This window comes from Sarcophilus harrisii, chromosome 6 (assembly GCF_902635505.1).
Source record: "Sarcophilus harrisii chromosome 6, mSarHar1.11, whole genome shotgun sequence".
Classification (NCBI taxonomy): Eukaryota; Metazoa; Chordata; class Mammalia; order Dasyuromorphia; family Dasyuridae; genus Sarcophilus; species Sarcophilus harrisii.
Genome location: NC_045431.1, coordinates 169,778,387 through 169,792,974, shown reverse-complemented (window position 1 = coordinate 169,792,974; position 14,588 = coordinate 169,778,387). Strand labels below are relative to the sequence as shown.

At 41.5% G+C, this 14,588-nt stretch overlaps 1 protein-coding gene across 1 annotated transcript in view; it reads left to right on the top strand.

The window, feature by feature from the left end:
• Nucleotides 1–1,221: 1,221 nt before the first annotated feature.
• The window catches only part of FGF2 (fibroblast growth factor 2), a 67,524-nt gene continuing 54,157 nt past the window's right edge, over nucleotides 1,222–14,588 (top strand). The window contains exons 1-2 of the mRNA XM_031943538.1: nucleotides 1,222–1,254; nucleotides 1,801–2,131. Of these exons, the coding sequence (XP_031799398.1) occupies nucleotides 1,222–1,254; nucleotides 1,801–2,131 (364 nt within the window). The remainder of the gene's footprint in view (nucleotides 1,255–1,800; nucleotides 2,132–14,588) is intronic.

The window sequence follows — 14,588 nt, the reverse complement described above, 5'->3', positions numbered from 1 at the left end:
GAGAAATCCCATTGTTCCAGAAGCCAAAGTATTTTGTTCACCAATATATCTCAGTATCAGCCGATTGTTTTGAAGTAGAGGATTTCAGGACAGACTTCGAAGGAAAAACACTCCAATCAAGAAGGTCCTTCTAACCCAAAGATTTTAACCGAGGGTCTACGAATTTCCAAAGAGGTCTGTGATTTGGGCGGGGGTCCGGGGTTACATTTTTATTCCAATATAATTGAATTCCTTTGTACCCTCTGTATTTTATGATTTGTATTTTAAAACACTATTTTGAGAAAAGGTAAGTAGATTTTATCAGATTGAGAGAAGACATTCACATTAAGAACGTTCTGTTTTCCAGATGGGGAAATAAACTTAGCCATGGATAGAAGCAAACACCAATAGAAGTTCCTGGAATGGATCGCTGAGGGCCCTTGTATAATAACTAATGCGTGTATGGACACCGAGGAAATAATTTCACCTCTAAAGTGTAAAATGAAGGGAGATTTTAGGCTAAATCATTGATTTCAGTTCTGTAATCTAAGGCATAGTTGGTCAAACTCGGGCTCCTGGCTATCCGTGGAGAAGCTCGGCATCCAAGGAGCTTCTCTGAATTGATATAGAGGGGAGAAAGACGCTCTGGAGCGAGATTGTGTTCAGACTTTCAAGGCCCAAGGAAAGTTTTAACCAGTGGACATATAAGTGTACTCCAAGCGAGAGGAAAGGGAAAAGGGGGCCAGAAAAAAGGGGTCGTCTTTTTCTTTTGTTATTTTCCTGCAGTGTCCGTGCTCCCGGAGCTCAGCCGGCAGATGTCCCGGGGGCAGCGCAGGATAGCGGAGACTGGCCAGGGGTAGCAGGCAAGGGGAGCCAGGGGCAGGGGGCGGACTGACGGGTCCTGGGGGCGGGGAGGGAGAAGAAGTGACGCCGCACGGCAGGCTCGGGCATGAACACAGCCCTGGGACAGCCCTGAGCCTCCCTTCCTCCTTGGCTGGAATCGCTTTGCAGCTTGCGGTGGGTGTGTGGGGCTGGAGTCGTAAGCGCGCCAAGCCGGGGCGCACACTTGGCCCAGAGTGCGCAGGACCCGAGGCCGCTCCGAACCCCCATATCTCAATAGACTCAGTTGACTGCTCACTCAGCGGGGAAGGAGTGAAGCAGAGAAGAAAGGAAGACGCAACGGCGGACTTCTGGGGTCTGCCGAGAGGGGATTGCGTGTGTCTGAGTGTATCTTGGGGGTGTATGTTCTTAGCTGGAGGGCGTGACTATGTTTCGGTGAGTGGGCTAACCCGAGTTTTAGGGGGAGTGTCGCTGTGAGGGTGTGTGCTAATTTTAATGTGTTCGTGTATATTAGAGTTGGTTTCTGTGTTAGGGGAAGTGTGTATGCAGTGTGTTAACCCGAGTGTGTCAGGGTGAAGGTTGGGGTGGGTGTTAGCTCAACTGTTACTGTGTTTGCTAGTGTGTGTCGGTGTGTTATTCTGAATGTGCTAGCCTTCTCAGGTGGGTAGTGTTAGTGTGTGGTGATGTGAGTGTGTCGCTCGGTGGGTCCGTGTGTTGCGATAGTCTGAGTTTGCAGAGCTTAGTGGGAGAGAGTGTGTTGAGGTGTGTGTAGGGGGAAATTCGGAGGGAGTACTGTGTGCCAGTATGTTAGTTTGAGTGTGTGGGTGTCGGTGGGAATGAGTTGGTTTAAGTGAGTAAGTTCGTGTGTGTGCGTGTACCGAGTCCGAGGCCTCGGGGCCTGCGTGCAGGGGGCGGAGGAACCGGCGATCTTTAAGCAGAGAAGCCGGAGCGGGACCCCCCAGAGCTTTAGTACAAGCGTAGTGGGCCTGGGGAGGGAGGCTGGGGGGCCGCGGGCAGGGCGGGAGCCAGCTGGCCGCTAGGCTGGGGGGCCGCGGGAGGGGCCGCGCCCCTCTGCGGCTGGCAGCTCGGGGGACCGGGGCCGCGGCGCCAGGCCCGTCCCGCAGCAGCGGCATGGCCGCGGGCAGCATCACCACGTTGCCGGCCCTGGCCGGGGATGGAGCCAGCGGGGGCGCCTTTCCCCCGGGCCACTTCAAGGACCCCAAGCGGCTGTACTGCAAGAACGGAGGCTTCTTCTTGCGCATCCATCCCGACGGTCACGTGGACGGCATCCGCGAGAAGAGCGATCCGCACAGTGAGTGCTGCCCTATGTCCCTATCCCGTGCGCGTCCCGATCCCTTTGGCTCCTTTCTCACTCTCCACCACCCTCTGAACACCCAGGGATTTCGAGCTTTTAAGAATTTAGGAACATCTAGTCCCCATCTCAGTCTTCTCTTAAGAGGAGTAAATTGAGGCTAGAGAAAGAAAAGAACTTAAGATCGCATCTAGTAAGGGAGTACGACCTTCTTTGGAATCATGGCAGTCAGACTTAAAATTCAGTGCTTTCTCCTTCTCCATCCTTTCTCCCCTACTTTTTCTGTTTACTTAATCGCTCTCCTGTTTATTCTCTCTCCTGGTCAGTTTTCTCTCCTCCGTTATTTACTCGCCCAACTCATCTCCATTTCACTTTCCTCCTGAACGATATGTGGTTTCTTTCCTCCCAGACCTTCGGGTTCTCAGGTTCACCACCTCCTTCCCCCTTGGTGGCTGATGGTGTGTATCACCTTCTGCTTTGTGGTGTGTACCAGTTTCCCTTGGTAAACCAGTTTCCCAAGTCTCTGGAGCCCAGGGCTAACTCAACTAACCTCAGCTTCTTGGAGACCACTTCTAAGGAGATTACCTGTTGCCTTCAGGAATATTCCCAGTTGATTATATCTCTCAAAGAAAGGGGGAAGCATGCTGTTACTTTTTACGATCATTTTCTTGGGTGGTCGATTTCCCAAACCTAAGTTCATAAGCTTTCAGAGAAAGGAAGATGTTAATTTTTTCTTCATTGGAAAAATACTTTCATAGTTATTTCATAGTTATTGTCTTTTAAATTCACACTCTGAAGGTTGAAGCCTTAAGGAATTGGCAGCCTTGCTTTGGTCCCTGTACAAGTGATTTTCTGTTTCAAAGACAGAGTAAGTTGATGTTGATTCCTAGCCCTGTCTTTTTTGAATTGTTGAAAGAAAAAAGAAAGGGATGGGGGAGATGGACTGTGATGGATGTGCAGAACATAAAGTGTTTTTGGATTTTTTTTTTTAACAGAACAACCAACTTTCATAAAATTCCAAGAAATAACATTAGTCTAAGGAGAAAAAGAAGAAAACATGTCACACTATTTTTGGTATTGATGTTGTTCAGTCCTGACCCTGTATGGAGTTTTCTTGGCAAAGATACTGGAATAATTTGCCATTTCCTTCTTCAGTGGGTTAGGGCAAACAGGTTGAATGACTTGCACAGGATCATAAAGCTAGTGTCTGAGACTGAGGATTTGACCGCAGATCTTCCTGACTTTGAGTCCAATGCACTATGTGCTGACCCATCTAGCTACTTTCTGGTATTGCTACTGGGGTTGGGGTGGGGAGTGATTTGGGTAGAGAACTATACATGGAAGGTATTATATATATTAACCTGTTAGCTAGAGATCCTGCTATTCCCTGTGGAATATCTCATGTTTTGGGTGAGGGTTTTTTGGGGGGGAGGGAGAGGTAGACAAACCAAACATGTTCCCTACATTATCATATTATTAAATAATAGAAATAAATTTTTCTTTCTTTTGGCTGTTTTCTTATTTTATCTATATGACTTCTCCATTACCACCAATGAAAGTCAATTGTAATTTATATTTTAAAGAGCTGTCTGGGGGTAGTGAAAGATCAAGTAACTCTAGCTCCTTTCCCTCTCCCCCACTAATGTCTGAACCCCTTCATTTTCAAAGTGGAAGAATGTTCAGAGGACATCTGGTCCCCATCCCCTTCTTTTGGTAAGATCAGTAAATTGAGAAAAGGGAGAGGATAGACCTTAAGATTGCAATTGATCATTAGCATGACCTAGCCCTCACTCTGTAATGGGCTGAAGTTTGAGTTGATGCACTTAGGTCCCAAGTACATGAGGCTAAATAGTAATTGGACTATACTCTATTAATATACATGATTGGATAAAGAATGGTCCCTGCCCACTCTCTGTGCAAGTCCTGATGTGTTGTACAGGAAATGACGATTTTGGTGGGTGGAGGCAGAGAGAGGAACAGGAAGAGAAGCTGGGAGAGATTGGGCCTGGGTTCATTCTCCTGGCTGCTGGTCGTGTGGCTGGTGATCTAGCTAGGTTCTTGACTCAGCTGCACATATTGCTATCGCCGATTCTCTTCCGCCTCTGATCCTTCTTCACTGAGAATAAAGACTGACGATTTTCCCCTAAGCTGAACTCCTGACTCCTGCTGATTTTGAAATACGCGATCTTCACATCACTATAAATTCAGTATTTTTCCACTTTGGTCAAAGACTTGAATTTAGGTCTTCTTGACAACTTGGCTCTCTATCCATTACATGGCATTGTCTTTTAAGTCACATAAACTTTCCTTAGCATTTGTTCCCCCCACCCACAAAGATTTCTATTTGGGCTCTGTTTCTAGAAGGTAATTCTAGCAGTGTGAGAAATTTGCTGCCATATTGGTATCTGAAGAGACCTTCAAAGGTCAAGAAATACTTTGTAGTCTTGAATGGATGCTACCAGCTTCTATAAGAGAGCTGGCTTGGATTAAAATTTTACCTGTGGAACTCAATGAATGCCTTTATCCAAGTCACTCAATGCCCTTGGCTTTAAAATGTCAAAAATGAGGAGTTGGAATAGATTTCATACAGCCCTGTTCCATGATAGTATGATTCTGCTAGGAATCCTGAGCTGTGATGTATTTAAAGAAAAGGATTCTTCTCAGTGAGATCTTTATTGTTTCCAAACTTATAGCAACAAAGATATTTTAAAACAAATGTTTTATAGACCACTTTGCATTTTAGTTCAGGAAAGTCTGTCTGATCTCTCAGAACTTCTAATATCTTATCTTTTTTTTAACTAAAGCTTTTTATTTACAAAACATATGCATAGGTAATTTTTCAACATTAACCCTTGTAAAGTCTTCTGTTCCAAATTTTCCCCTCCTTCCTCCTTACTCCCTCCCCTAGATGGCAGGTAGTCCAATACATGTTAAGTATATTAAAATATATGTTAAATCTAATATTTATTATTAATTAGATAATAGATTAATATTATTAATTAATAAATAAAATACATATTTATACAGTTATCTTGCTACACATGAAAAATTGGATCAAGAAGGAAGAAAAAACTGAGAAAGAAAATAAAATGCAAGGAAACAACAACAGAAAGATGGAGAATGTTATGTTGTGGTCCACTCTCAGTTCCCACAATCTGTTTTTTTTTTAAACCACCTCTATGAACAGAAATGGTGCATATAATATAAGCTTGGGAGTTTGCTAATTCCTTATTGTTATCAGTCCGTCTTGGTCAAGTGTTTGATGCTAAAAGAGCATGATGCTAGGGGTTGCAGGTCCCATCCTAGCATGACATTTAGCTTAGTTTTGTTCTACACATGACACACTGGCCAACTGTTTAACATAAGCATGACATTTACCAGAAGCAGTAATCAAGTGAGAATATGTAAGGTTTAGGGCCAATTCATCACCACTACTAGCAAGAACTAAAACCTTTTCTTTGACTTGTGATTTGTGATGCACTGACACTGATGTCTCTGCAAAGGGAAAGAACTTTTTTCCTTGAGATTTGCAAGAATCATAATTTTCCCAGATATTGGACTAGAGAGAATAAAACTGAGCCAATCAGCTCACTTCTTCCTTTCCTAGCCTATAAAAAAGACCTTGTTGAATATCTCTGATCAGTTTGACCCCTTTGATTCTCATTGATGACATAGTTAACATTAAAATATATATTTGCTTCCTAGCACTATATCAATCATTCCACAAGCATTTATTGGGTTCCTAACAGTGGCCTGGCATTGCACTAGATTGGGGGTACAAATATAAAGTGAGACAACCCTTTGCTCAAGGTGATGAATGATATCTGGCTAAGGGATATAGCATTTATCAGGAAGTGGTGACCAGGGAAGGAAGCGTTAGTCTAGACAGGCATAGGAATGACTGCTGAAATGGGACAGTAGGTTATTAATCCTTTATAGCAGTAATAGTAATATTGATTTGATTAGTGTTCCTTGAGCTAGAAGTACAAAGTAAGATCAAGAAGAATAGACATGTATAGGTGGACAGAGGGACAATATAACTATTCTGGCAATACTATGGTACATGCCTAGATAAGATGAGGCATAATAGGGGTTGGCTAGATATTAAGGGCCAAGATGGGATTTGACTCATTCACTCTCCAGTTTTTGGCAGCTAAGTCCCTGGGAGAATCCTAAATCTGAATGGAATGATGCTCAAGAGTCGGGGTGGGATAAGGCTAAGTCAGGAGGTGATCAGCTGTATGTTACCAGTGAGAAGGGAGTAGTAGCAGAACTGAGGACAAGAAACTGGTGCTGGCTAGGCCCTGAAGTCTTGATAGATATAATATTTTTATTGACAGGAATGATGAATGATCAACAGATAGTCCAGAAACTCCATTTATTTCCTTGAAAACTCAAGGGAAAGTATACAGTTCCCTCAGCATCTTGAGTAGTCCCTTATGAGAGGCTATGGCTGCATATGATGGGCAAGCCTCCATGGATGAGTTGAATTTCCCTCCCTGGGGTCAAGATCACAGATCCACCTAGGCATATTGTTTGCTTATTTTTGATCATGGGACCATCAGTCTTGAGCAGAGAGAAGGGACCCGGGTGCTCATGTAGCCAGTTTCCTCGTTTCACAGATGAACAAATTGAGGATGGAGAAAGACAAAGTGACTTTCCTTAAATCATTGGCAAGTGGTAGAGCTGAAATTTGAGACTAGCTCCTCTGCCTCTCAACCCAGTGTTCCTCCTGATGCACATACAGTCACATGGAAGAAATTTTGCTTGGCCCTAGAGGGTAGAACAGTAAGTAGAAATTGCCAAGAGGCAAATAAAAGTTTGACATCTAGAGGAAAATCAACTTCCCAACAATGAGAGCCATCCCAGGATTGGAATGTTGTAGGAAGACTTCCTTCTCAGCTGGGGTTGGATTGGATGGCCACCAAGGTCTTGACTAGCTCTGAAATTCTATGATTCTTGGTAATTCTGGGATTCTCATAGTAATCAGATGACATAAGTAATGCTAGTGGTGATCCTTATCTTCACAAGATTATGGATTTACAGTGGGGAGAGGGGATGACCCTTCAGAGACCATGTAATTGAACATTTTCATTTTTCAAATGTAGAAACACGAGCCAGAGAGTCCATAGAGAAGGAAGGATAAGAAGGGCATAGGGACCCAAGGGTGGAGGGAGTCAAAGATGGGTAACATAGGGGAGTCCTAATAAACACAAACACCTTGAACTTCATTTTCAGAATTTTGCCCAGGGCCAACTCAGCTTGGCTATGGCTAGTCCAATGAGCTCTTTCCTCTCTGGGATCAGATCCCAGCACTTTCCTCTGAGGCCTCAAGAAAACCTGGCAGGTTGACTTGTGAAGGCCTCAATGAGGTTATTAAGAGAGGTTGCCAAATCCAGGTTATTTCCCTGAGTATAACAGTCTACTTTTATTTTGGCCTTTCCTATGTGGTCTGCATCACAGCCAGGGGAAGTAGCTTATGCTGAAGTTATTTACATCCTTTTTTGCACAGATGAGAAAACTGAACTTCAAGTAGTCAGTCATTAAACATTGAACAAGCACTTTGCTATGTGTCAGGAGCTGTGCTAAACCATGAGGATTCCAAGAATGCCAAAAGCACAATATTGTCAAGAAAACTATCTTTCTGAACATACAGAGAAGAGGAAAAAAGATAAAGAGAGAGGGAGAAAGAAAAAGAGAATGAGAGAAAGAAAAGGAGAGAAATGGAGAGATTAGGAGAGATATGGAGAGAAAGTCAGAAAGACAGATTGGAGAGAGGAAGGAAGAAAAAGGGGGAGATAGAGTTAGAGACATAGACACACACACACCACACCACACACACACACACACAGAGAGAGAGAGAGAGAGAGAGAGAGAGAGAGAGAGAGAACGAGAACATTTATTAAGTGGTCACTATATATTAGGCACTGTACTAAACACTGGGGAAACAAGAAGCAAGCTAGTCCCTGAGGAACTTGCTTTCTAGTGGGAGAAAGGGAAGGTAGAAAGGGCAAGGGAGGAGTGAGAAATACCTGAGCAGAAAATTGGATGGTAGACTGATATCCCAGTTTGAGAAGGCAAAAGGCTAAGTGATCTAAGGTGGGAGATGGAGGGAGCTAGAGAATGTGAGCTAAGACTGGAGTCCTTTCCTGGTGGGGTGGGGTAGAAATGGTTTAAGGGTTAGACCCTGTGGGAAGATTGCAGAAAGTCTTCCTTCCAGAAGCATGGAAGTTGTGGCCTTTCCTGTCCTGGCAGGTCTCTTCCAAAAGGGGGAAATATCAGTTTTATTAATGTAAAATATAGCCCTCCTTCTGTGTCCTAAAATTTCAATTCACATAGAGCCATTCAAATCAGAGAACATTTTCTTCTCAGCAGCACGTAAAACATGTAGTGACAAGGGTAGTAAATGAAATGTGTGCTTTGTGTGTGTGTGCACGTGTGCATATGGGGGAAGTTGAGTATTAAATGTGTTCCAGATGTCCTTGTTCAGGAACAAATAGAGTCAGTAAGAAATGCTTGAATTAGTCTTTGCACCTCTCCTGGGGAGGTACCTAGGGAGCCTCATGAATGGAACTCATGTCTGTACTAGGGCTTTACTGCATGTCCGGGCTTCCTGGCATATTCCCTGGGCCTCTGAAAAGGGCCCGTATCTACAAGGTCCTTATCTTGTAGGATCTAGAGCTACAATGAGGTCCAGATCTCAGCAATCAGCTGGCTTTTAAGGTTGATAGAATTCCCAAGTTCCTGGGTATTTTCAAGATGTGCTTGTGCCTTGAAAAATCCAGTCTGGTTTGGGACTCCTACAGGGTAGCATCTTTTGAGTTATTTTGTCCACCCTCTCGTGACCTCTGAAATCCAGTCTGGTCTGGCTTGGGTGCTCATTTATGCTTGTAGATCATACCTTCTGTTCAGAAGTGAACCTCTGACTTCTAGTTCAGAAGCCCTTCCCAAGGGGTTCCCCTAGCACTCCCCATAGAGGCCATTTACCATCTTTGCTATGAGACCTTTGGTTCTGTCAGTGTCCCAACTGCAAGCAGCCCCTTGCACTTAATAATTCCTAGTGGATTCTTTAATTACTTCCTTCTGAGTATTTTGCACTTAACAGAAACATGAGAAATGAATCAACTCTGCTGGAGTCCTCCACATCCTATTTAATCCCCTGTGAAGAACTTAAGTTTCAAGATCTCTGAATACATTTTTAAGTTAAAGTTCTTCATCCCCAGCAAGAGAAGACAGAACAAAGAATAGCAAAATTAATGGGTGGAATTTCATTCATGTTCCCTCTGTGTTTCTTGATATTTGATTGATTATTGTTGACATTGTAGTTGCATGAAAACAACCATCAAAGGTATCCATGACTCCTGACTTAGTGCTTTTGCCTTTTAGCTCATTGCTGTTGTTACTGTTGAGTTGTTTTTCAGTCTTGTCAAATTCTTCATGACTACATTTGTGTTTACTGCTAAGTAAGAAGAGAAAAAGAGTGATTTGCTATTTCCTTCTCCAGCTCATTTTATAGATGAGGAAACTGAGACAAATAAGGCTAAGTGACTTGCCCAGAGTCATACATCTAGTAAGTGTATGAGGTCAGATTTAATTTATGAAGAGGAGTCTTCCTGATTCTAAGTCCATTACTCTGTTTACTTCATCACTCAGATGCCCCCAGGATTTTCACAGTTAAATCATTTGATCCTCACAACAACTCTTGAAGGAAAGTACTGTTATTAACCCCATTTTATAGATGTGGAAACCAAGGCTGAAAGAGGCCCAGGTCACAAAGCTAGTAAATGTCTCAAACAGAATTTAAACTCAGGACTTTTCTGATCCATGTGCACACATATGTACACACTTGTTAGGTGTGTATACATATACACACATCTATAATTGTCTCAATGTGACTCAAAAGGGGGCAAGAATAGACATCTCTAGCATCTCCTCTGCACTCCCCCCTCCCCCCCGAGTCTTCTCCAAGGGAGACTTTGATTCCTATCAGGGAAGGGAGGCAGCAGTTTGGGGCCCGAGGCTAACCCCTCTGCTCTCTTCAGAAAGAAAGGATACTAGGCTACAATTATATATATATCTTCTCTCTTAAATATTAATAGTTTAGTGCACATAATTTCAAAGTTCACACTAACTAAATCACTCTGATCACCATCCCTTTAATAAGAGAGGAAGGACTCTTTCCCATCAAATACCAGTTTCACAATGAATACACATAATATATGGCAAAGAAATTCAATTATCTAAGTCAAAAACGAAATGGAAATCAGAGAGAATACACATATGAGAATATATACCAGACAATATACAGATAAGTGAGCTTTTCCATTGAAGGCAAGATAATACAGTTCAACTGAGGGAGAGTCTCAAATCTCAACCCAAAAAGACATTCCTTGAAGTCCCTAGTATAGCAAGCTAGGAATGGAGACTTCTGGCTCTTGTCATATCAGTTTCTTCCTGGAGTTTTTCCCTCCTTGTAACTACCTGAGGAGAGATTGACATCACAGATATTCTGTTTTGAAGCTGGGGATCAGAGTCCCTTGAAAATAGAAAAAAAGGATAAAGAAGAGAAAAGCTTTTCTTTCTCTAGCTCTCACCAACTGTCTTATCCCTCACACAGGCACGGAGTATTGATTTGCATCAGTGAGGTGAGAGTCCCTATTCTTTGCCAGGTTGCATTGGATTATGATTAATATGATATAATGTCATATAACATAACATAATATGTTTCCTTTGTAATCTTTTTGCTTTTCATTTTATACATTTGAGAATGTGATTTTGAGAAGAAGTCTATAGGATTCATCAAAGGGTTCTATGACTCCTGACTTACAGCCTTCTCCTTGTAGCTCAGTTTAGAGAGCATCTAATCAAGCCCTTCATTTACATATTCGGAAACTGAATGGATTGATTTACCCCCAAGATCACACCTTATAGCAAACAGTCCCAAACCTAGATTCTCTGAGTCAAATCTTTCCCATGCTGTGTCCTTTCAATTCACCTATTTCTCAGTTTCCTTTCCAATGCTTTCAATGAGTTTATCCAGCAACTTCTGTTTGAAGATTACTTCCTAATCTGCTGTTACTAAACAACAGCCACCATCTTGGATGAGTAAACTCTACCTTACATTTTCTCTCTCTCATCCGCCAAGGGAAATCCTGCTCCTAGATGCTTATAATTACTCAAATCTCCCTAAATGGTGATGCAATTGGTCATTTCCATCTTGCTATAAATTAAGAATCTGAAAATAGTAAATAGCTCAGTGGATAGAGAACTGGATCTGGAATTAAAACCTATTAATCAAATCTTCACTTGTTGGCTGTATGACTCAGAGCAAGTCATTTACTCTCTATCTGCCTCAATTTTTAAATCTGTAGAACTGAGATAATAATAGCACCTACCTGCCTGAATTGAAGGACTCAAATAAGATAATATGCATAAAGTGCTTTGCAAACCTTAAAGTGCTATATAAATATTATTGTTATTACTACAGCAGCAGCTACTACTACTACTACTGTGACTACCATTATTACTGCTACTACTTCTACTATTACTCCTACTAGGTGGATATCTAAAGCAGTTCTAGATGATTTTTCAATTATATCTAGCTCTTTGTGAACCATTTAGAGTTTTCTTGGAAAAGAAACTACAGTGGTTTGCCAGTTTCTTCTCCATCTCTTTTATAAATCAGGAAACTAAGGCAAATAGGGTTAAGTGACTTGTCCAGAGTCATGCAACCAGTAAGTGCTGAGGCCAAATTTGAACTCACAAAGATGAGTCTCCCTGACTCCAGGTTGAGCCCTCTATCCATTGTACACCTAGCTTCCCTTCCTAAAAAGTAATGAGAGTGAAAAGCTATTGAAGGGCTGAAGAAGTTCTTTCCCTCTTTGAAACCTGCTCCTGCTTCTCACCTGGCTATTCTCTGTCTAATTCTGATCTCCTTTCCTTCTCTATTAGCAACATTCTAAAGGAAACACGAGATGCACAAAGTTAGAGAAGCCCCCAAATGTTCATATTGACTATTTGTGTCTGATCTATGACAGAGCATTCCAAGATTGTATTATTCTGATCAGTCACATTGGATACACTGGAACTCCACTTTAATATAGTGTTGTCATTTTAATCCTCTTCTAGTACTAAGGACAACAAATCAACCATTAACAACATGGAACTGCTTTTTTCCTGGCTTCCCTCTCACAGAGACAGAGAAAAAGGCTTCTGAGTATCCCCTCTCAGAAAACCCATTCTGGGGGCTTGAGAAGCATAAAAGACTACTGACAGTAGTCTGCAGGGATGTCAAATACTGAAAAATGTACAGGATTGGTTAATTCATGCCATTCTTGAGACATACATATCTTTTCTTCTGTCTGATATTTCTGTTGATGACATACTAGACCTTTGCATCTGTCAAAAAGACAATTCTTCACCTCTAGTCTAATGTAATAACTGTAAATCTTAAGAATTTTAAAAATATATATGTATATTTCTATATATATATATATATATATTCCCATATGTATGTCTTTGGATTTCTAAACGCAGATTTACAGAACTTAAATCCCAGTTCTATATCTCCATCCCATAGAAAAGATGTCTACACACAAATGTATTTACATACAAATATAAGCATGCATATATGTGTTTATATATATACGCATGTGTTTAATCTCATATACATACACATATATGTATACATATGAATTTATGTCTAAATACACATAATTTTATTGTTGCTATTGTTGAATTATTTCAGCCATGTCCTCTTCCATAATGCCATTTGGAGTTTTCTTGGCAGAGATGATGAAGTGGTTTGCCATTCACTTTTCCAGTTCATTGTACAGATGAGGAACTAATCAGCAGTGTTAAGTGACTTGCCCAGGATAATATAGCTAGGAAGTGTTTGACGCCAGGATTTAGATCCATCTTGTCTCTGGGCTTGGCAGTCTATACACTGTGCCACTTAGCTGCCTTAAATAGACATAAACATGCATATATATATATATATGTATGTATATGTATATATGCTTATTATATGTATGCAAGAGGTGAACACATTAGAAAATTGGGGAAAACCTAGGATCTCACTTCTTTGGGATCAGCATGGCAACCAAACCACCACAAATGCGTCAGATATTGCCACACCTTATGTGTGTTAGAAGGGAAGTTTGATGCCATTTCTTAGCTGAAGTCACTTGGCACATTTACGCCAGACACACCCTGAAGTGCTTTTGTTTTGCTTATAAAACCTCCCTGTATAATTATACTCAAACAATGGTGAAATAGAATGGCTTTACTGTATTGTCTACTGCCATTTTAAAATGAATGTTTCTTATTTTGAAATTAGGGTTCAGATCCATATGCTATAGCTTATTACTATCATAAGACCTGAATCATTCTCATTTAATTTGTCTCCATTTTAATTCTTGGTCACAATCATCATTTTTTTTAATCCAGACTTTTGATTTCAATAGTGTGGGGAGCTAATTCCCAGTGAAAGGATTCTCTCCATTGATGCAGATTTCTTGTTGTTGAGTCATGACTGACCCTTAATGATTCCATATGGAGTTTTCTTGACAAAGATACTGCAGTCGTTTGCCATTCCTTCTCCAGCTCCCTTTACAGATGAGGAAACTGAGGCAAACAGGATCAAGTGATTTGCCCAAGATTACATAGCTAAGAAGTGTCTGAGGTCCCATTCGAACTCAGAAAGATGCATCTTTCTGGTTCCAAGCCCAGTGTTCTATCCACTGCGCCATCCAGCTGCTCATTTGATGACCGTTATCCAATTCAGCTATAAATTTCTTACTTAAGGAAATGGAAAGTCCTGGGACCTTGAGAGGTTAAGTGCCATAGTTTCACAGATAGTATGGGATAGTGGCAGAATCTGAACTCAAGTCTTCCTAATAAAGGCTAGTCTATTCATTGTTATGCTGTCTTTGACTTCTTACTCGACTTCCCAGTAATGGTTCACTAGATAATTGAAGAGAATTAACTCTTCTTCTCTGTGTTATCTTTTATATACAAAATGGGAAGCAATTTGACAAATATTTATCAATCATATGTAGTCAGAGCTGGGGGAGACTTAAGAGGGCATCTAATCAACTCCCTTCATTTTACAGATGAGAGAAGTGTGTCTGAGAGAGATGAAGTGATTGAAGTGAAGTGTTGGAGATAAAGAGACAAAAATTACTCAGTAGAGGGGCATGATAGGGACATCCAAAGTAGCCCAGCCAGATGGAAGATGAAGAGAATCAGTTAGAAATACATGAGAAGGGAGGAGATGTAGAATAGGGCTGAAGAGGAGGTTAGAGGCAGACCAGGAGAGCACCAAATACATTTTGTCTAGTCCCACAAATAGACTAAGATACTGCTTCTTCTTTGTTTGTTGTTCAGTTGTTTGAATCATGTCCTACTCTCTGTGATCCCATTTAAGGTTTTCTTGGCAAAGATATTAGAATGGTTT